The sequence below is a fragment of the Geotrypetes seraphini genome, chromosome 13 (genome assembly GCF_902459505.1).
Source record: "Geotrypetes seraphini chromosome 13, aGeoSer1.1, whole genome shotgun sequence".
NCBI lineage: Eukaryota > Metazoa > Chordata > Amphibia > Gymnophiona > Dermophiidae > Geotrypetes > Geotrypetes seraphini.
The window spans coordinates 68,625,599-68,648,866 of NC_047096.1; the positions used below are offsets into that span (position 1 = coordinate 68,625,599).

A 23,268-nucleotide genomic window follows, 5' to 3' on the forward strand; every position below is an offset into this window, starting at 1 on the left:
GCTGAACCAGAGCATCCAGCCCCTCGGCCTGACCAACTCTGTGATGACTGAAGAAGCGGGGCATTTGGCATTGACACTCATGGCCATCAGGTCTATAAGGGGCTAATCTCAAGACTGCACTATCAACTGGAAGGCCACAGAAGATAGGCACCACTCTCCAGGATCTAGCACGTGATGACTGAGGAAGTCTGCCTGAACATTTTCCACTCCTCCAATGTGGGAAGCCGAAATATCCTGAAGATGAGACTCTGCCCAGACCATGAGCAGAGCCACCTCCTGCGCCACCAAAGAACTCTTGGTGCCCCCCCCTGACAATTGACATAGGCTACTGCCGTGGCATTGTCCGAGAGAACCTGGACCGACTTGCAATCAAGAGGGACTGGAAGGCTAACACCGCCAAACGGATGGCTCTGGTCTCCAGAACATTGATCGACCAAGCCTCCTCCGGGGACCAACTGCCCTGCGCAGAGCGACCTAGACACACAGCTCCCCAGCCAAGGAGACTGGCATCTTTGAGAAGCACTGTCCATTGGGGCTGATCCAGACTCACCTTTTGTACTAGATGGGAGGCCTGAAGCCACCAATGAAGACTGCAGCAAGCCAAACCCCGAAGAACAACAGGTCAGTCCAGACCATTCCTCTGGGGCAACCACCTCCGAAAAAAAGGCATACAGAAGCAGACGCACCATGTCTAGGGAAGCTGCCATCAACCCCAAGACTTGGAGGAAATCCTGTGCCTGAGAACACTCGGATGCCATAAGCAGGCAAATCTGAGATTGCAATTTGCTTACCCAGGCCTCTGGGAGGAAGACCTTCCCAAAGGAGGTATCGAACAGAACCCCAAGATACTCCACATGCTGAGAGGGGGCAACCGGCTCTTGGAAAGGTTAACAACCCATCCAGCAACTGCAAGAACTCCACCACCCGAGCCATGACCCAGGTGTTCTCCTAGAAAGACTGCTCGAATCAACCAGTCATCCAGGTAAGGATGAACCAGAATGCCCTTCATGCGCAAAGCTGCCGCCACGATCACCATAACCTTGGTGAACATCCACGGAGCCCTGGCCAGACCGAAAGGGAGCACACAAAACTGATAGTGCCGACCCAAGATCGCAAAGCGAAGAAACCGCTGATGGGAGGCCCGAATCAGAACATGCAGGTAGGCCTCCATCAGATCGAGAGAAGTCAGATACTCCCCCGGCTGAACTGCCAAAAAGCAGACCGCAGCATCTCCATGCGAAAAGATGGAACTCTGAGAGTCCAGTTGATCACCTTCAAATCTAGGCTGGGCCGAAAAGTCCCCTCTTTCTTGGGCACCACAAAGTAAATCCAAAGTAAGTGCAACACTCCTGAGAGGGCACTGGAACAACAGCGTTGAGATCTAGCGATCTTTGAAGGGTCTGATGAAAGGCCTGCTTCTTCCACGCCACGTGACAAGGAGAAGAAAAAAATGATCTGGCAAGGAGTGGGCAAACTCTAGAGCAGTGGTTCCCAAACCCTGTCCTGGGGGACCCCCCGTCAGTCGGGTTTTCAAGATATCCCTAATGAATATACATGAGAGAGATTTGCATACCTGTCACTTCCATTATATGCAAATCTCTCTCATGCATATTCATTAGGGATATCTTGAAAACCCGACTGGCTGGGGGTCCCCCAGGACAGGGTTTGGGAACCACTGCTCTAGAGCATAACCATCCCAAATCATCTCCAGGATCCACTGATCGGACGTGATCTCTGCCCACTTTGGAAAGAACTCGCGCAGATGGCCGCCCACCGGAACCAAAGGGGATGCCTGCAAGGAGTCATTGGGCAGGACGGACAGTGGGGGAACCGGTGGAGGGATTCCCAGCTCCCCAATGGGCCCCCCGAAAGGACTGCATACGCTGAAAGAAACGACCCTGAGAATAGACGTTGGGAAGGAAGCAGGCCGTCAACCAGGACAGAATCTGCAGAACTCACACAGACACTCCCGAGTAGTGCCACCCTGAGCAGCCCGACGGGCATGGTCTTCAGGCAGGCGGGGCACTTTAGAGTCTGTAAGAGTCTGAACCAATTTATCCAAATCCTCTCCATACAAAAAAGACCCCCGAAAAGGAAATTTTGTGAGTTTAGTCTTGGATGCCGCATCTGCCGCGCAAACACAAAGCCACAAGGTAAGACATGCGGCCACACCGAGAGACATGGATTTGGCAGACGTCCGCAACAAGTCATAGAGGGTGTCCGAGAAGTCGTAGAGGGCATCCGCAGGTAAGTGGCAGCCATTTTTATCTTGGCCACCTCCTGATCGGCCAAGGACACGTTCGGCTCACCGAAACACGGCCTGAGACATCAAAATTCTGCTTAAGAAGGGTCTCCAATTTATGCTCCTCAGAGTCCCATAAGGCATAGCCGCCCTTTACGGGCACCATATGCCGCTTATCAATAGCTGAGACCAGCGCATCCACCACAGGCAACTACAAGGTATCTCGATCCCCCTCCGGGATGGGATACAGATGAGCCATGGAACATGCAAACCAAAACGGCGCCTCTGGCATCTTCCACTGTGCCAGGACAACATCCCGAATATCCTAATGCATGGGAAAGGAGTGTGGATCCCCTAAGAAGGTCCCCCCACACATAGGGTCTCCTGAGGCTCCTCTGCAAAGCATAACACCGAGGAGACCTGCTGAATCAGATCTGGGAGCTCATCCCACTGAAAAAGGTGCAACACGGACTAATCCTTTTTGGTAGACGAAACCACAGAGGCCCTGCTACCAGCATTCACCCCCCTGAGAGGATCCTGGAGGTCTCCCAAGGGTCCAGGTCTTCATTCAAGGAAAACTGCTCCTCAGAAATAAGGTTGTCACCCCAGGCCACCCAAGGGCGCTTGGACAAGGGAGGAGGAGGGGGATGCTAATGGCGCTGAGGGGGGCAAAACCGGAGAGGGCGCAGAGGGACCTCCCGAGATCCCCGGGGAGGAAGTAGGACCTCCAGCCGCTTGAAAATAAGCTTTGCATAAAGCAAAAATAAAATCAGGGGAAAAACCACCTGGCGGCCCAATGGGACTCAGTGCCAAAGCAGAGGACCCATAAGAAACCTGCCCCTGTCTTTCCAATACAGGAGGAAGGTCACCTGAGGCTGAAAAAGACCCCTCTTTGGCCTGTAGCAGCTGGGAAGCCTGAAATGTCCCAGCCGCTAAAGCAGGCAAGCCAGCAGCAGCAGTAAGGGAATCCCCAGTAGCTTCGGCGGTAAGGGAATCCTTTTTACCCTGACCATCGGCGGCTGGGGAAATCCCTCTGTGGGCAGCGAGGGAAGCTTGGGCTTCCCTGTTGTCAGCTGCTGACTCAGGAGGCACTAGCAGCAGAATTCCCTAGCCACCGGCACCCGATGCCTATGAGGCTCCCCCACCGCTCTGGCCTGTACAGCGCTTGCACAGACCGGCTGCGAGTGCCTCGCATCTGGAACAAAATGAGCAATTTTTCCCTTATCAAGTGCTTATTGCTCCACACACGACCTAGCTTAAAGAAAAATGCCGGTTAGTTGAAAAATACAGTAAATTTAAAGGGAAAGCAGCCTTTTAGACCGGCACTGCCTCAGGATTTTTTTTTTTTTTTTTTTTTTTTACAGAACAGACTCCACTGGCTCTCTAAGCAGTATGCCTTGCCTGTATTGGTTGCAAGGCTTACTGCCGAGGCACCTCTACAAAATAGTTTGGGGGATGAAGGAAGGGGGGGAAGGACCCAGAATGAGACCAGCCAGGTGTGACACCCTCGAGGTTGGTTGGACCCCCAAACAAGGCCCACCTAAGCTCAGTCCGGCACCAAAACAGGGACTAGGAGCCCTAAATATTTTCCAACAGCCCTAACAAAGGGAGATGGGTACAACTCACTCACATCTGCTGGAGACTGAGAGAAGACTGAGGTATATAGGGAGGGACAGCTATTATGTACTATACTAAAGTTTTGGTCTCAGTCTCCACTTGATGATAAGCTATTACCCATCAGTGAAGAACTGTACCGGTCTAGGAAGCAACACAGAATGATCTTTATGTAGTTCTTGGAGGGAGTGGATCTGTTTCTTTTATCTCTATTGGAACTTATTTATGTTGTATTTGTTGGAAAATTTCATAAAAATTGTTTAATCATAATTTCAAAAGCACTCATACAGTTTAGAAACTAAGAATAAACCTCAAGCCACAGTCTGAGACATCCTCTACAGGTACTACAAGCTAGGAATTGGCATTAATCAAAAAATATATTTATTGGAAATTTCATTGCAGATAGAGAAAACAAACTCAACGATTAACACATCCGTTCTGGTTAAAGACCAGGATTTTTAAAAATGTTGTTATATAATCATATTAATTTTGTATCACCACTAAGGGTGATTTTGGTCAGATTGGGTAGTTTATAAATAAAATTGGATTGGATGCAACCATTGAGAATCCCAAAAGGGATATTTCAGGTAGCAAACATAAAATGAAATGTTTTAAAATGCTTCTTCATCCCTTATTCTGTCAGAAACAGCTGATTTTTTTCCTTCATCAGCTTTTCTATTGGCTTTCGGTAGAGTCTGCACCATAGACCTACTGCTCTGCAGATTGAAATGGACTGGGATAATGCAGGGAAAAAATTCAGAATCGAACTGCTACTTACCGCGTGAAAGAGCCACAGTTCCTGAGCAAATCAACAAATGCCACTCCGATAAAGCCGTCCACATTCAAGATAAGATTAGGTTTCTAGGGGAAAGATAAAATAAAGTGATAGCAGTTTTGAAAGGCAGAGCAGATAGAACAGACTAGAGCGAAAATAGGTGGACACGATTAGAGAATGACACGGGGACAAATTTTTCCCCATGCCCAAGGGAACTCATTTTCCTGTCCCTGCAAATTTTTTTTCATGTCCCTACCTGGACAAGCTGGAAGACTGGGCAAACAAATGGCAAATGCGCTTTAACGTGGAAAAATGCAAGATCATGCATATAGGGAAAAAGAACCCGTTGTTCAACTACAAATTGGGGGGGGGGCATTGTTGGGAGACAGCAGACTTGAGAGAGACTTGGGTGTGCTGGTGGATGCATCACTGAAGCCATCTGCACAGTGCGCAGCAGCCTCGAAAAAAGCTAACAGGATGCTGGGCATCATAAAGAGGGGCATAACAACCAGGACGCGGGAAGTCATCATGCCATTGTATCGAGCGATGGTGCGTCCACATCTGGATTACTGCGTTCAGTATTGGTCGCCGCACCTCAAGAAGGACATGGCGGTACTTGAGAGAGTCCAAAGGAGAGCAACGAAACTGGTAAAAGGGCTGGAACACTGCCCCTACGCCGAGAGGTTGGATAGGCTGGGGCTCTTCTCTCTGGAAAAAAGGAGGCTCAGGGGAGATATGATAGAGACCTTCAAGATCATGAGGGGCATAGAGAGGGTGGATAGGGACAGATTCTTCAGACTGAAGGGGACAACAAGTACGAGGGGGCATTCGGAGAAACTGAAGGGAGATAGGTTCAAAACAAATGCAAGGAAGTTTTTTTTCACCCAAAGGGTCGTGGACACTTGGAATGCGCTACCGGAGGAAGTGATCAGGCAGAGTACGGTACAGGGATTCAAACAGGGATTGGACGGATTCCTGAGGGATAAAGGGATCGTGGGATACTGAGGGAGGAGCTGGGATGTAACACAAGTATAGAAAGCTAACCAGGTAATAAGTATAGAAACCCAACCAGGTCGTGCATGTGCAAGACCGGAGGGTTAGGACTTCGATGGGGAGATAGGACTTCAATGAGAAACCAAGGTGGCAAGGGAGCCCCTTCTGGTTATTCAGACAGGTCGTGACCTGTTTGGGCCGCCACGGGAGCGGACTGCCGGGCAGGATGGACCTATGGTCTGACCCGGCGGAGGCACTGCTTATGTTCTTACCCCATTCCTGCAAGCTACGTCCTCATCTGCACAAGCCACAAACACTTTAAAATCTAAGTGTTCAAGGCTTGTGTGGTTAAAACAGAGCTTACAGGAATGGGACAAGGACAACGACAAAACTTGCGGGGATGGAATGGGGAAATTGAGTTCCTGCGGGGACGGAGACAAATTTGCCCCCATAGCATTCTCTAGACACGATTATTATTCTTTATTCTTGTTATACTGCTTTTTCTAACTAGCCAGTCAAAGCGGTTTACAACACAAAAACATAAATAGAAAATAAGAAAGGAACTACAATTATTTTGATAGGAAAGAAACATATTTAAAATAAATCTTTACAATCTCTGTGGTGGGGAGAGGGATAAATCCAGTGATATTCAAAAGTGACCTCAGTCTTTCTCATGGTTAAAGGCGTGTTTGAACAGTCAAGCTTTTAAGTTGGGTTTACATTTCTTGAAATCAAGTTTTGTTCTTAAAGAAGATGGCAGTGAATTCCAGAATGACGGAACTATGAAGAAAAGTGCTGAATGTCTAGTTGACTCTAGTCAGGCCATTCTTGGATTTGGGAGAACCAGAAGATGGTAATTTAGTGATCTTAGTAGCCGTGTTGGCGAATATGGTGTTGTAACAGAAGAAAGATAGAGAGGAATACCTAAACATAATGCTTTAAAGGTTAAAGTTAATAATTTGAATATTATACGCTGTTCTATTGGAATCCAATGGTATTTTTGAAAAAGTAGTAGAGACATGATTATAACATTTAGTGTGACAAAGCAATTTTGGACCGATTATAAATTTCCATTTTTTGCATCTGGGGGGAGAGGGTCTAGCATAGGTTTAGAAAGGCCTTTTCAGACTTTCCTAAGCTCTAGAAAAGCTAATCTATCCAAGGCAGTGTCAGATGTCACCAGCAAGTGGCAGAATCTTCCTGCTTGTCTATAGCAAAAGAAAAAAAGTGATGGCAGCTTGAAATGGAAGCATCACCATGGCCTTTGAGACGATGTGTAACTTGACCAAGAAGACCCTAGAATTTGAGACTCTGACTGGGCAGACTGAAAAATCATGCACCAGAGTAAACATGAGTTCCTGGCAGGCATTCTGCAGAACTATATAGAGGAGATGCAATTAAAAAACTAAAAACAAGAGATTCTAGTTTAAAAAAAAAGACTAATTAAAAACCTCAACAGCAATTTTTCCTCTGCTTTTATGACTTGTAGGGGCACTCTGCCTCAGTGGTCACACATCCATGGGGAGACTAATGTTAATGATAATTTCCTAGCATCTGGATTTGGGACCATACCTTTGAGGTGGTGATTTTCTCCACTTCCAGGGCGTAATCCAGCAGGGGTGTGGCTGGAAAATGCTGTTTGACATAGTCCTTCAGGATCTGGACTCTCATATCAGGATTGTTTATCTGTAAGTTATAAGAAAAGATATGGTAAAATCAGTTTTCTCCTACTGAGTCTGACCACATAATAAAAAACATAGAAACAGGGTGACAGATAAAGGCCAAATGCTTATCCACAGCATCCACCATCTCTTCCTCTCCCTAAGAGATCCCACAAGCCTGTCCCATACTTTTTTGAACTCACAGTCTTTGTCTCCATCACCTCTACCAGGAGACTGTTCCACGCATCTACCACCCTTTCTGTAAAAAAGTATTTCCTTAGATTACTCCTGAACCTATCACCTCTTATCTTCAACCTAGAGCTTCTTTTCAAATGAAAGAGTCGACTTATGCACGTTTACGCTACGTAAGTATTTAAACATCTATCATATCTCCCCTGTCCTGCCTTTCCTCCAAAGTATACAGATTGAGATCTTTAAGTCTGTCCACATATGTCTTATGATGAAGACCACTGACCATTTTAGTAGCCTTCTTCTGGACTGACTCCATCCTGTTTATATCTTTTTGAAGTTGTGGTCTCCAGAATTGTACACAATATTCTAAATGAGGTATCACCAAGGGCATCAATACCTCCTTTTTCCCATTGGTAATATTTCTCCCTACGTACCTTAGTATTCTTCTAGCTTTCGCCATCACCTTTTCAACCTGTTTGGCCACCTTTAGATCTTCACATACTATCACACCCAAGTCCTACTCCTCTTTTGTGCAGTAAAGTTCTTCACCCCCCTAAACTATACCCTGTTTTTTTGCAGCCCAAATGCATGACCTTTTAGCATTAAATCTCAGCTGCCAAATTTCTAACCATTTCTCAAGCTTCTGTAGATCCTTCCTAATGTTATTCACACCATCAGGAGTGTCTATTGCTGATTTTGGTATCATCCGCAAAGAGGCAAATCTTACCTGACAGCTCTTCAGCAATATCGCTTTCAAAAATGTTAAAAAGAACAGGCCCAAGAACCGAACTTTAAGGCACAACACTGGTAACATCCCTTTCCGGAGGAACAAGATGGTGGTGGCGTGTTAGCCGTCGGGAGCTGGAGATCATCTTACCTTGCATACCTTTCAGTTGTGCTCTTACGACCGTTGAAGTTACAATCTCTCTTCGGGGAGATTAATAAGAATGCCCCATAGCAAACGCAAGGGGTTTGTATGAGTGGAGCCTTCTACATTCAGGCAGGCTTCGATGGACCGATTCCTGACGAGCTCACCGGCCTTAGTGAGGGGGGGAATTATCCCTGCGGTTGCTCCGGTGGAGGGAGCCAGTGGAGCCTTAGGGCTGGAAACATCGTTGTCCCCCCCCAGAAGCCCGTTCACCGCCTAATCCGGCTCAGGAGAACATGATTGGTGTGAATGCTGAGGACCCGACGGATCTGACGCAAGCTGAAGGAGGACCCCGCGCTCTCCAGGAAGCTGAGTCGACATCGAGAGGAGCAGAGGGAACCAACTCTCACTGGCAACATTGCCCAATATCTGGAGAACGTTAGAAGTTGCAGCAACCAAATCTGCCAGTGATATTTCTAAAGTTGTTAGTAAATTCGATGAATTGTCTGAATCAGTTCAAAATAGTAACATTCCTTTCCTCAGAGCAATCTCCATTGACCACTATCCTCTGTCACCTTCCACTCAACCAGTTCCTGACCCAGACTCACTTTGGGGCACATCCCGAAAACTGTCAAAGACTTTGCTAAATCTAAATACACCACATTTAGCGCACTCCATCTATCCAATTCTCTGGTCACCCAGTCAAAGAAATTGATTAGATTTGTCTGACAGGACCGTCATCTACTGAATCCATGTTGCCTTGGGTCCTGTAACCCACTGGATTCCTGAAACATCACTATTCTAGAAGATGGTTCAGCAATTTCACATTAGTTAACTTTTTAATTGGCAGATGGTGAAACGGTTGCTTTATGTTTGATGTTGAACAAGAGCACAGTGCCAAGTAACAGGCATTTGGAGATGCAGATCTCCCATAAGAGCCATAGAAGGCACACGTTGCTTCTGAGAACAATGCCAAATAAAGGGTTAAATATTGTCTGCCAACTGCTCTGTTCGAACCTACTCAACTTAGTCCCATTGAGGTATTTTGGGGGAGAAATGTTGTTAAGTTTTGATCAGTATTTCATGTGAAACAATCCTATATAATAAAACGCTAGCCGCGCATGCGCACTCAGACTGCGTGATCTGTAATCCCTGATCCGTAGGTCCGTGGCCAGAGTGCATATGCGGCGGAAAGATCGGGAAAGCACAGCACAGCCGGCGACTCCCCCCCTCCCGCCCTCACTCACTGCCAAAACCACCACCTCCTCCTTCTCGCCGGCTCACCCGCTTCACCCGCTTTTAAATGAAGAGAAAAGTGCTGCACTGCGCTAACGCTGGCTTTGCTGTCTTCTGTCCACTGCGGCCCGCCCTCTCTGACTACTTCCTGTTTCTGTTAGGGTTGGCCGCAGTGGATAGAAGACGCCGAAGCCAGCGGCTGTAGCCGCCGATCACCGTTCCTCCTGGGGGGGGGAGGGTCTGGGAGGAGAGGGATCGCGGCCACTCAGCGCCCCCACCGAGGAGCCCAGCAACTTTCCACTGCCCGGGACCCGAGTCATTTGCCGCCCCCCCTCTTCCCTTACCGCGGGCCCAACTGGCGATTTAAGCAGCGTGTGCAGCAGTCTTCACACGCTGCTTGAATAAATCAGGGCAGAGTAAATCAGGGCAGTAGAAGGACCCGAAGCAGCGTGTGAAGACTGCTGCACACGCTGCTTGAATCGCCATGTGTAGTCGGGCCCGCGGGAAGGGAAGGGAGGGGGGGGGGCGGCAAAGGACTCGGGCCCGCATTTGTAGTCGCGACTGTGGGAAGGGACTGTCTAGAGGGGGTAGAGGAAACGCTAATGCTGCTGCACAGGGAACTGGTGTAGGGGGAGGGAATGCTGCTTTGCACAGACAGAGGGAGGAAGGGAGACAGAAAGACAAGAAGAAAGACACAGGGGCAGGTGCACAGGGAAATGGTGTGGGGTGAGGGAAATGGAGGGGGAGGGAATGCTGCTTTGGACAGACAGACAGAGGGAGGAAGGGAGACAGAAAGACAAGAAGAAAGACACAGGGGCAGGGAGATATACAGAAAGACAAACAGACAAAGGGGGCCAGGGACAGAGACAGACAGAAAGAAAGACAGCGGGAGTTGCGTCAGGAGGGGTGTGGGATGCCGCAGAGGGAACTTTTCCAATGGGTGCAACTGGGCAGCTGTCGGGAGCCTCTGATCAGGGGCAGAGCAAGGTAAGTGTATCATAGGGATAAGAAGGAGGAGGGGGGGAGAAAAAGGAAGGGATGCCTACTGCTGGACAGGGGGAGAAGGAAAGAGGTGCTGATGGACAGGGGGGGGTGAAGAAAAAGGAACGGAGGCCTAATGTTGGACAGGGGGAGAAGGAAGGTGCTGCTGGTCAGGGGGGAGGTAAAACAAAGGGAGAAGGGCTGCTGCTGCATAAGGAGAGCTGTGAAGGGGTGGTGGTGGACACAGGGGAGGTAAAAGGAAGGGAGAATGGACAGGGGGAGCAGGAAAGGGGTGGTGATGGACAGCCAAGGAAAAAGAAAGACAGAAAGAAAGAAAGCGGCGAAGGAGAGAGAGAGAAAGAAAGAAATAAAGAGAGACACACAAACATATATTCTAGCATCCGTTAATGTAACGGGCTATAAGATTAGTGTGTATATAATGTCATTGAAATTATGGATGTGTACTATAAACCACATTGAAGCAGTATAGAAATTTTAAATAAAAAGATAAAAATCATTAGCAGGAGTTAGATTGGCTTTTAATAATTTTCTGTCTGTACTGCATGCACTGTAAACTGGTTTAGTGGGCTTAAACCGGTTTAACTTTAACCACTGGTCCCCCCTTACTTCCTAGTACCATCAGTGACATCTTTCAGAAATGCAAATACATGCACCAAACACATTTAGGGAAAACTAATCCAGTTTAAAATGAGTCATTCATATGACACAGAGAAGCTTCTCAAACAACAAGTTAGTGCTGCTACCAATTTGCCCAGTGGGGATGATCCTTAGTTTACCCCACTGCATACAGGGATTTGTAGTTTTGCTTTTCTTATGGAATGCAATTGGGAGTTATAGTTCCGATTTTCCAGCATGCAGAAGGAAAACCTAGGATTTGATCAACCTTGTTAAGCAAATCTAGGGACAGTTCCAACCTACCTTCTAAGCACCAATATCTGTCTCATCATTCCCTCTGTAATTTTTCCCAGCTGAGCATAGTGTATTGATGCACCTTCTTGTGCAGTTTGTCTGTCTTGACTAGATTGTAAGCTCTTTTGAGCAGGGACTGTTTCTTCTGTGTTTTGATGTACAGCGCTGCTTAGCGCTATAGAAATAGTAGTAGCAGTAGTAGAAGCTGTCTGAATGCTCAGTGACATCCCAATGCATCTGACTTCAGAATTCTTGATGCACCTGTATAAGGTATATGGTTCCCCACCTAAGCACTGTGTTTAGATGCACCTTCTTGTCCAGTTCGAGCAGGGACTGTCTATGTTTTGATGTACAGTGCTGCGTATGTCTAGTAGTACTATACAAATGATTAGGAGTAGTACAGTTGTCAACGCTGGTTACTCACAGACTTCACGCGATGTCCGATCCCCATGATAAGTTTCCCTTCTTTCTTCATCTTGTTTACAAACTCCATTGGGATGAGGCCGCTGTCGAAGGCCTTGCTGAACATCTTTGCTGCAGCATCCAAAGCCCCACCAAACCGGTCACCCTGCATATGAACAGAGACAGACCCAGTCAAGAAGCCAGCACGAAGCTTTTACTTCTGGGGTGTGATGGGTGAAGCCATCAATACAGTCACCCCTCCTCTCCATTCTAAAACACTAGGATCAAGTTCAAGTTCAAGTTTATTTGTTCCTGATGAATCGCCTATTTAAATTACTAGGCAATGTACAATATAATAAAATGTTAGTATTAACATATAAAATAACTTTTGTTATGAGTTAAAACTTAACATACAAAACACGTACATTTAAAATAATTTTTATGGGTTAAAACTTACGAGAATTGTGAGGGTAAGTGGGGAGAAAGTTACAATGTTTGGATAAAAGAGAGGAAAAAACATAAAAGGGAAAAACAAAAGGAGGGTAATTTTAGCTGCTTAGAAAAATCGATAATTAATATATTAGGAGTCATAAGCATCTTTAAAAAGAAATGTTTTTAAGGTTTTTTTTAAATAAAGTTAAATATTTTAGTTCTCTAATATATTGGGGTAAGAGATTCCATGAGTGGGGGGGCCATAACTGAGAACATCTCGTGCCGTCTGATTCCTATAACTTTCATTGAGGGAACGGAGAGAAGATTGTAAGAGGTTGAGCGAAGAGATCGTGTCGTGCTATAAGGGATTAGCCACCTGTTGATGAATTGAGGTTCATTAAAATTTAAGGCTTTAAAAACTAAAAGCAGTAATTTAAAAGTAATACGATGGCTTACCGGAAGCCAGTGGGATTTAATCAACAGAGGGGTAACATGGTCATATTTTTTTTTGCATTGTAGATCAATTTCACGGCAGTATTTTGTATTAATTGCAGTAAAACTGTTTCATGCCAATATCTATTTCACAATGCACCCATGCAGCCATTTCAGCCAGGCAAAATCATAAGAAAGAGAGAACACTACCCTCAGGTTGCAACAGATGTCTGTTGGAGATGCATGGCTGCTAAAGGAACGTATTATCATATATGGTGGTCTTGTAATCTTATACAATGTTTTAGATCTTCTGTTATCAAATATATGTCTAAGGGCTTGGGCTTTTCTATACATTTAGATCCAAAAGCTTGTTTATTAGATCTCTATAACAACAAGGGACATCATCTCGAATATTGTGTTCAATTCTGGAGACCACACTACCGAAAAGATGTGTTGAGAATTGAGTCGGTTCAGCGAATGGCTACCAGGATGGTCTTGGGGCTCAGGGATCTCACGTATGAAGAAAGGTTAAAAAAACTGCGGATGTACTCGCTGGAGGAGCGAAGAGAGAGAGGGGACATGATTGAGACCTTTAAGTATATTACTGGGCGTATAGAGGTGAAAGACGATATCTTCAGTCTTACAGGGCCCTTGGTAACCAGAGGACACTCGCTGAAAATCAGGGGTGAGAAATTTCGGGGTGATACTAGGAAGTACTTCTTCACCGAAAGGGTGGTCGATCATTGGAACGAGCTGCCTCAGCGGGTGATTGAGGCCAGCAGCGTATTAGATTTCAAGAAAAAATGGGATATTCATGTGGGATTTCTAGAAGAGTAAGAATCAGGGAGTGGGTCATTGGTATGGGCAGACTCGATGGGCTATGGCCCTTTTCTGCCGTCATTTTTCTATGTTTCTATGTTTCTAATGGCAGTGACAAATTAAACGCCTATGCCAGGGATCTCAAAGTCCCTCCTTGAGGGCCGCAATCCAGTCGGGTTTTCAGGATTTCCCCAATGAATATGCATTGAAAGCAGTGTATGCACATAGATCTCATGCATATTCATTGGGGAAATCCTGAAAACCCGACTGGATTGTGGCCCTCGAGGAGGGACTTTGAGACCCCTGGCCTATGCTATGCCGTAGCTAAATGTGTGATTGCCTTAAAGTGGAAACAGTCAATAGGCTCTAATATACAAGATTGGGGTACAAAACTGATTGCATTGAAAGCATTGGAACAATTAACAGATAAACATCATGGTCGTTATGATTAAGAAGAATAACTTAACCCTTTGTCTAAAGCCCCAGTCTAAATTCAGTGCATGGTTCTGAGCCGCTGAAAAACCCAATAGAGATAGATATTTACCCTCTCCCCCAACAATAAATGTGTATTCCCTTTGTGAAGTGGGGAATACATGTGTAGATTTTTATGCCACCTAAGCTCTGCCCTCACCACACCCCCTTGAAATTCCTGCAAGGTACATTCTCAACTCATTATTTGCATGTGACGATCCTTTTAATATTGAAGCCATAATCTTAGAAGTAAATAGCAATATTTTAAACTTATAAACCTCTACAGAGTTGAATTTTCCTACTTAGAACTTGAGCTACTACTTTAGCCACTGTATTTTGCAAAATCTGTAATCCTGATGTCAACCGGCTTAGACTATTGTAATATTGCTGGGTATAAGTACAGAGAGAAACAAAGCTCTGGAGAAGGCTGTGGGCAGTGAAGGTGTGTGGGCAGATACGAGTATGGGTAAAGTGGCAATAGAAGGTCAAACCAAGCCCAGTTCTTACAATTGTGAGTAGTCCAGAGGTGACGCTGGAAATCAGGTCCTTTCCAGCTCTGGCACAGACAATTGTGTTGTGGGCACCTGATACAGCGGGCCCGTGGTCTGCTGTCACCATCAAACACATCTCAATAAACTGGCAGGCATATTTCGGTAGCCTGAGAGAGGAAGAAAATGCAAGTTACTTCTATATACACTTAAAATATTCTCACCTCACTCTCCACTGTTAAATGTACATTCAGCATTCATGGATATCAACCATCTTAGGTTCAGAAGAAAGCCTGATTATGGACACAAATTCAGTGTGATCTATTTTTTCTCAATTTGTTTTCATTCTGTAGCCAAGGTGCCCTTTAAAGTAACCAGGTTCCTGTTCGAATGGTGGTCAAGAACAAAAAAAAAAATAGACTCATCCTTCCTCCTCCATCATCTTCACAATGAGCTCGGGCTGGTGTAACCATTAGGCAAACTAGGCAGTCACCTAGAAGGCAGTTTCTCAGAGGCAGCAATGAGCAACAGAAGTCAAAGCAACAATAGGCCCAATAGCCTCACAACTCAAAAGAATCATCAGCGTGCATTTTAACTTGTAGGGAGGGTGGGTAATTTTCAACCAGCTCATTTGCCCAAGCGAATGACTTTTGGGAACTACGTGGAGATGATGCGGTATACAAACCTAAGGATTAGATTAGATATGTATATACACAGAAGAATGATTTCCAAATTATGCATTTTTACAGTATTGAAAACATTTTTTAATATAGTGATGTAACTGATCAATCGTGACTGTGAAATTTATCAGTACCTCAGAAAGAGGGCAGGTAGGGGATGCACTAAAGAACCTGAAAATTAAATGAGAATACACAAGGTCGAAAGAATGCACAGAATGCCTAAATATCATTACAGTGGCCCTGAAAGAGCAGGGAAGCAGCTGAATCCCTGATGCAAGCACCCACTGAAGACTTTTACAATTAACTAGATTCTACTCAGAAAAGTCTCCATTTCCCATCCAATGCTCCCTCTAAGGCTTGGCTGGGTGTGTGCAAATTTGTTTTTGTTTGAGTGACAAGTTCTAAAAAACAGATTTGAAAGTATTTTTGTGAGCGACGCTCCTAGAATGTATGAACAATTGCTCGTGCGCTCCACTTAAGATTGAACATAGTTCCCATCCTAATGTACCTGGTCCTTTTCCAAAAGCAGACAGCTCTAGGAGAAAGGCAAACTGGACACCCATTATGTTTCAAGTTTATTTAGGCTTGATATACTACTTTAATTACCAAAGTGGTTGACATAGTACAAAATTTAAAAAATAGGATAATAAAAAAGACAAACTACAAGATATTACTGACAAGACACGTTACAAAAGGGAAATGTGTGGGATAGATTGTATAAAAAAAAAAGGGGAATGATGAGAACGAAAGGGAGAAGGGGAATGTCTGATATGTGGCCTTTGTCCGAGTCTCATAAGCATTTAATCCTAGATATAGATCTTGTAGGCATCTTTAAAGAGAAAGGTTTTGAGGCTAGATTTGAAGTTATTGGAATTAGGAGAAGAATTTTGAATGTGACTCTGTGGGTAATAGGTAACCAATGGGCTTTTTTCAAGAGCGGAGTAACATGGTCAAACTTCTTTGCATTAAAGATAATTTTTATTGCAGTGTTTTGGATGGAAGTCACTTGTAATTAAAGTGTTTGTTGCTTGTGGTGAATTAGACTTTAAGAGGGGAAGTTATCAACTTGAGCTACCATTAAAACGGGTTATTTTACCACATTGATAACTTTCTCCTTAGTCATAAAGCAAAAACAAATTAAGAGACCCCCAGTTAATGTTCTATTTCCTACCTTCTCTGAAACCACAGCAGACCCAGCACACCCCCGATACCCAGGTCCTCTTTGAAAACTTCAGTGATGGGCATGCCAGCATAGATGAGTTCCTGACCGCGCTCATCACAGATGCTAGTCATGAAGGAGGCAGGCTTGCGGATCAGCCCCAGCTCCTGAACATAAGCAGAGAAAAAGAGATGATGAGGTCACTCAGTATGCAAAGAGTACCTTTCATAAATCATAAGAATAATCTTACTGGATCAGACCAATGGTCCATCTAGCCCAGTATCCCATCTTCACAGAGGTCAATCCAAGTCACAAGTACTTGGCAAAAACCCAAATAGTAGTAGCATTCCATGCCACCGATCCAGGGCAAGCAGTGGCTTATCCCATGTTAGTCTCAACAGCAGTTTATGGACTTTTCCTCCAGGAACTTGTCCAGAAACGGAAGTGTTGCAACCATCTAAGTAGTATTCAAAAAAAGTACTATTCTAGATTAGCATGTGTAGGTGAATGCCAGAATGGCCTCTTCCTTACTACAGAAATAGGACTATAAGAGTAGATAGTGATCCCAAGGGGCCTTCAGGCTGCCTTATCTCAAAAACTACTTGATATCTGGCTTCACTCTCACTTCACCCCACGGAAATTCCGCTTCCCCATCCCCTCCACAATCAGTCTGTAAGAAAAACATGCTGCTGAAAAGGCTGGTGACGAAAGCCACACTGCTCATGTTGGACCTGCTAAAACCTCTTGTGTGCGTCACTCTGTGACTCTCTGGTAGTACCAGTCTAGGTGCTCACATTAGATCCAATACACTCTTGTGCAGGCCACTCTATGACTCTGTGGCAGCACCTGTCTGGGCCATTGTTATAAATGTTACTTTATGCAGAGAAAGATGCACACAGTATTCAGGAATGAAAGATCCCCGATACCAGCCCAGAGACAATACAGGGCAGATTAGGATTGGCTTTTTACCTCTGGTTCATCAAGGCACATTACACATTCTGTTAACCAGAAGCGATTCAAAACCAGATATGGATTTCCAGACCCTCACTTTCCTTCCATGACCTACCCTTGCCCAAGAATAGTCCATAGGCACAGTGGGAGGCGGCACCTCTTGGGCAGGCACAATCTCTCCTTTAGCAACCAAATCCTCATAGACAGACCTAGAAAGACAGCAAAGACTGATAAGCCCTCCTTCCTGTGGCATCATTCATAAGGAGATTCAGAGGGTACATGGCGCCACACTTACTGAATCACATCTCCTAATTCATCAAAGCTGCGTGGGACGAAGACTCCAGCTTCCTTCAGGGCTTGGTTTTTAGCTACTGCCGTCTCTGAGGCCTGATTGGCACAGGCTCCTGCATGGCCAAACTGAACCTAGCCATCACAAAGAAGACTGAATCGTTCCAAAATCTATCACTCAAAAGATTACTGTTTTATAATGAGAGCCGTCCCGCATCTGCTTTATGGACTCAAATTGTTCTAATTTTGCAGGCAAAGTCTGCATACCTCAGAGGAGAACATGGTGGCACATGTCCCAATACACCAGCACACTACAGGCTTGGTGATTCGACCTTCCTTAATGCCCCAGCAAATCTTGTACTCCTCTGTCCCTCCAATCTGAAAAGGAAAGTTGGGCGAGAAGGATACAGGAACAGTTTAATGAGCCCCCAGAAATACAAAAACAAGAGTTGTACTGAAAGCACAGTTCTCTTGCCAACACCTTCCCTCCTCTCTAGATGCTATGCACAAAAATGTATCCAGGAAATAAATTACTACAAAGAAAGCCTTCTGCTAAAAGATGTCCCCATCAGATATGCCAAGTTACTTAGCTCCACGCTGGAGGATTTGGGGCAAGCCTGCTTTGGAATTTATAACCCAGAGCAATGTGGGATTTGTAATGCCCCATCCTGCTCACTGAAATTAGTGCTGCAAGTCCCATAATGCACCAGGATGAGGTGGTCAGAAATCCTGGCTGGAGATTTTGGGACAATCCTAGAATTGGGTAATTTGTCATTTCTACCCCATGCTATTCTGTCCCCATTTCCGACACTATGGAAATTTCAGCTGCTCCCAGCATTTCCAACTTTTATGTAGTGAGGATACCCACCCACTCTAAATGTCATTTTGAACAATCCTATTGTTGCTCCTGCCACTTGCTGACAGGTGCAGGGCATGCCACATATTCATTTTTTTTACCTCTCCAAGCACGACAATCATTTTAACCTCTGGAGTGTCTTGATAACGCAACACATGATCCATGAAAGTTGAACCAGGATACCTGAAAGAGGTGAAGGAAGAAATTTATCACATGTTTAATAAAATACATGCAATATAAAAGCCAATAATGAAATAAAAGCAAGGAAACTAAACAGAGTCACCAGTAAATCTGTGAAGGTACTTTTAGTTAAAATATAAATCCAAATAAAATAAAATAAATCATAAGGTCAACAGCTAGTCACAAAATTGACAGAGTTTGCCCTAAATGAACAAGGTGAGGCAATATCCACATATTCAATCAATGAAAAAGCAAATGTTGCATAAACACAGTGAGGCAGGGGCTGTATATGAATGTGTGAAGACCCTGGAGGAGGAAGCATCAAAGGAAAAAATGTTTATATGAACTGTATATTCAATCTGTGTGTGTGGGCCAGGAGAAGGTGGACAAACACAGATCATCCAAAGTAGGAGGTTCTTCATCCTATAACAGACAATTTCATTCCAAAATTTAACCCAACATTGAGCAGAATATTTCTACATAAAACCAGCTCCTCTTAACATATTTTGGCTTCAGCTTACACTTCTTCCTCCGTATTCGCTGTGATAGGGGACTAACAGAATCGCAAATAGAGAAAAACCGCAAATAACTTTTTCATATGTTATTCGCTGTTTTCTATTAAAAACCATCATGAATAACCGCCAATAACATGGTGGGAGACCTGGTCTGTTCCTGAAGGAGAGGCAAAACACGGTGAAGAAAGTGCTGGGAATCAGCAATTTTCTCTGTAAACGCTTGGAATCAGCAATTTCTCTATGCAAGCTGATGTAATTGGGGGGGGGGGGGGGAAGGAGCCAGCAAGCTAAAAACCATGAATAATTGAAACCGCGAATGCTGAAACTGTGAAAACGGAGGGAGAAGTGTATCTCAAAATGATGGAAAAAAATTAACCCTCCCTTGAACCGCTTAGGTAACATAGAAAAATGAAGGCAGATAAAGACCATATGGACTATCTATTCTGGTCTGCCTAAGATAGGAAGGGACAGGTATAAGCAATGGCGTACCAAGGGCGGGGCGAAGGGGGGTGCGGAGCACCCCGGGTGCCAGTCCAAGGGGGGTGCATAGCCGGCCGGAAGGTCCGGAACTTCCCGCGCTGCTCTAAACTGCACCTCAGTGCGGCTGCCATACTTTTTCTGAAGCAGAGTCGGCAGCCGCACTGAAGTGCAGGAAAGTCCCGCGATGATTGCTTCTGCTGCCTCTGCTCCAGAAAACGTCAGTGACGTTGGAGGGGGGTGGACTGGCAGCTGCAGTCATCGCGGGACCTTGCTGCAACTCCCTGTGTCACTTACGTCTTCCGAAGCAAAGGCAGCAGAAGCAGTCATCGTGGGACCTTGCTGGTTTGGAGGGAGAGAGGAGCATAAGAGGTCAGGGTGGTATGGAAGGGTGGTGGAAGGAAAGAAAGGGGGTCAGGGTGGTATGGAAGGGTGGTGGAGGGAGAGAAAGGAGGCAGCTGCTGATGGAATTGGTGTGCAGGGAAACGGGAGAGAAACATAAATGGGAAGGATACTGGAGGGAATTGGGTTGGAGGGAAAGAAAGGGGGCACACGTTGATGGAAGTGGGGGAAGGGAGAGGAGAGAGTGAAATGTCAGACCATGGACGTATGGGAGAAAGAAGAAGAGGAGAGGAGAGGAGAGAGAAGCCAGTCCATTGGCGGAGGGAAGAGAAGAAGTTGGATGCCAAACCAATGGGGGTGAAGGGAGAGATGGAAGGGGGAAGCATAAAGTTTCTGGAAGGGGAATAGAAGGAGAGAAGATACCATATAGAAGGGGCAGAGAAATGGTAGTGGATGAAAGGAAGAGAGTGACAAGAAGATGAGGAAAGCAGAAACCAGAGAAGACAAGGTAAAAAAAAAAAGTTCTATTTATTTATTTTTTTTGCTTTAGGGGAGATGCATCACTATTTCTGTGGTGTTGCATTGTATGCAGAGTCCAGCGTCTTGGTGGTTCAATTTACCTTTGTCGACGTATTTCTATTTTATTCCCCCTTTTACAAAACTGTAGAGTGTTTTTTAGCGCCGGCCTTGGTGGTAACAGCTCTGATGCTCAGAATTCTATGAGAGTCTGAGCTGTTACCACCATGGCTAAAAACCACACTACAGTTTTGTTAAAGGGGGAGGGGTTAGTTTGTGATTACATATTCCATACTAGGTGAAGGTGTGTTCTGTGTGTTCGAAAGACACGGTTTTCTGTTAGGATTGACTGTGCAGTATTGATCTGTACTAGTCTGGCTTGTTTAGTTTCACAATGGGTGTATTGATGTTGTACTGCTCACTGCAGTATGTAAGATGTTGCCTTTTGCTAGGTACACTCTTCTGTGACGTGTGGATTGTTACTAAAAATCATGTTTTTCATACAGATGGGGGGTCAAAAAATTATGGGCCCCGGGTGTCACATAGTCTAGTTTTCCAGCTGGGTTACAACTTGGCTTCGCTTTATCGATGACATCTTTGTCATCTGAACAGGCACCAGAGAAGATCTTGACTCTTTTTATCTCTGGTTGAACTCAAAGCACCCGAGAGTTGAATTCAGTATGACCTGCCATCCTCACCAGATTGCTTTCCTGGATGTTTTAGTTACCAAGAAAGATGGCAAGATTGAAACTACTGTTTTCAAAAAGTCCACCGACAGGAATACGTTTCTAGTAATCACTCCCTCACCGTTAAAGCGTAGCCTTCCAACATTCCAGTTCTTTAGGTATCGCCGTCTGTGTTCCGATGTCACCGATTTCAAATTGCAAAGTAAACATTTATACACAAGATTGAAAACCAGAGGTTATCCAGGTCCTATTCTCAAGAAAGCCTATAAGAGGGCCAAATATCTAAATAGAGACCTTTTATTTACTCCTAAAGACAAATCTACCGATGATGACATAGCCACATGCATTCTACAGTACTCCCCCAGAATGAATGGAATTATTAAAATCTTACAAAAACACTGGGAGATTATGGAAGTACATCCGATGTTCACTGCTACTCACCTTAGGATTGCATTCACACGACAGAAGAACCTAAAGGAACTGTTAAGCCCGTCCGACATCAACCATGTATCAGTGAACTCTTCTGAGTCCATTAATCAATCTACTGGACATTCAAAATGCGGCACATGCATGACTTGTGCCTTGACCATAGAATTAACTGACAATTTTATACATCCTGGCACGGGCAAAATATATGGCCTTAAACATCTGACCTCGTGTACCACAACATTTTGTGATATATGTAATCACTAGTCTTATAGCCCGTTACATTAACGGGTGCTAGAATATGTGTGTGTATGTCTGTCTTTATTTCTTTCTCTCTCTCTCCTTAGCCGCTTTCTTTCTTTCTGTCTTTCTTTTTCCTTGGCTGTCCATCACCATCCCTTGCCTGCTCCCCCTGTCCATTGTCCCTTCCTTTTACCTCCCCTGTGTCCACCACCACCCCTTCACTGCTCTCCTTATGCAGCAGCAGCCCTTCTCCCTTTGTTTTACCTCCCCCCTGTCCAGCAGCTCCTCTTTCCTTCTCCCCCCTGTCCAATATTAGGCCTCCGTTCCTTTTTCTTCAACCCCCCCTGTCCATCAGCACCTCTTTCTTTCTCCCCCTGTCCATCAGTAGGCATCCCTTCCTTTTTCTCCCCCCCTCCTCCTTCTTATCGCTATGATACACTTACCTTGCTCTGCCCCTGATCAGAGGTTCCCAACAGCTGCCCAGTTGCACCCATTGGAAAAGTTCCCTCTGCCGCATCCCGCACCCCTCCTGACGCGACTCCCACTGTCTTTCTTTCTGTCTGTCTCTGTCCCTGGCCCCCTTTATCTTTCTGTCTTTCTGTGTATCTCCCTGTCCCAGTGTCTTTCTTCTTTTCTTTCTGTCTCCCTTCCTCCCTCTGTCTGTCTGTCCGAAGCAGCATTCCCTCCCCCTCCATTTCCCTCCCCCCACACCAGGCTGTTACAAGGGGAAAACACCCTCCAGGGATTCAAGACAAAGTTAGACAAGTTCCTGCTGAACCGGAATGTACGCAGGTAAGGCTAGACTCAGTTAGGGCACTGGTCTTTGACCTAACAGCTGCCGTGGGAGCAGACTGCTGGGCACGATGGACCACTGGTTTGACCCAGCAGCAGCAATTCTTATGTTCTTATCAGCCTGGAACCCACCTGTCTCCACCAATGGCTACACCTTCATATACTCCATCTGTGGTCCTGGAGATGATGTTGTTCAGCTCATTAGACATACCCCCAGAACGGGAGACGTAGGCCACACTTCCAGGCCTGTAAAGCTTGGAAGCTAGAATGTTATCCAGCATGCCCCCTGTGTTTCCTATCTTGAAGCAGCCGGGATGGATTCCACCAACCTGGAGGAAGGTAAACGACAAGCCTTTATTGCTACACCACACATATTCATCCCATGTGTATTTCTTAAAATAGTACAGTCTGTCATATAGAAACAGCACATTTCGATATCCCTGTAAATGTGTTTTGGTATATAAAGAGAACAGGTATATATTTTATGAGCTACAGCAGTTGACTAAATTTATTTCCGCTAAGGGTATTTGTTGATTCATTGTGAATATTGTTGGCTCTTAGATAGCTCAGATAGGATATGTTCAAGAGCATCAGACCACTTTCTGTTTTTTTTCCTTTTTT

The 23,268-nt window shown here is 45.3% G+C and overlaps 1 protein-coding gene across 2 annotated transcripts in view; it reads right to left on the bottom strand.

Moving 5' to 3' along the window:
• Positions 1 to 23,268, bottom strand: part of ACLY (ATP citrate lyase) — a 92,841-nt gene that overhangs the window by 13,474 nt on the left and 56,099 nt on the right. For both annotated transcript variants that reach the window (XM_033918316.1, XM_033918317.1), the window contains 10 exons: positions 22,780 to 22,976; positions 18,572 to 18,653; positions 17,882 to 17,992; positions 17,622 to 17,749; positions 17,442 to 17,535; positions 16,388 to 16,542; positions 14,556 to 14,706; positions 11,917 to 12,060; positions 7,197 to 7,310; positions 4,635 to 4,717 (listed from right to left, as the gene is read on the bottom strand). In XM_033918316.1, coding sequence (XP_033774207.1) covers positions 4,635 to 4,717; positions 7,197 to 7,310; positions 11,917 to 12,060; positions 14,556 to 14,706; positions 16,388 to 16,542; positions 17,442 to 17,535; positions 17,622 to 17,749; positions 17,882 to 17,992; positions 18,572 to 18,653; positions 22,780 to 22,976 — 1,259 coding nt within the window. The remainder of the gene's footprint in view (positions 1 to 4,634; positions 4,718 to 7,196; positions 7,311 to 11,916; positions 12,061 to 14,555; positions 14,707 to 16,387; positions 16,543 to 17,441; positions 17,536 to 17,621; positions 17,750 to 17,881; positions 17,993 to 18,571; positions 18,654 to 22,779; positions 22,977 to 23,268) is intronic.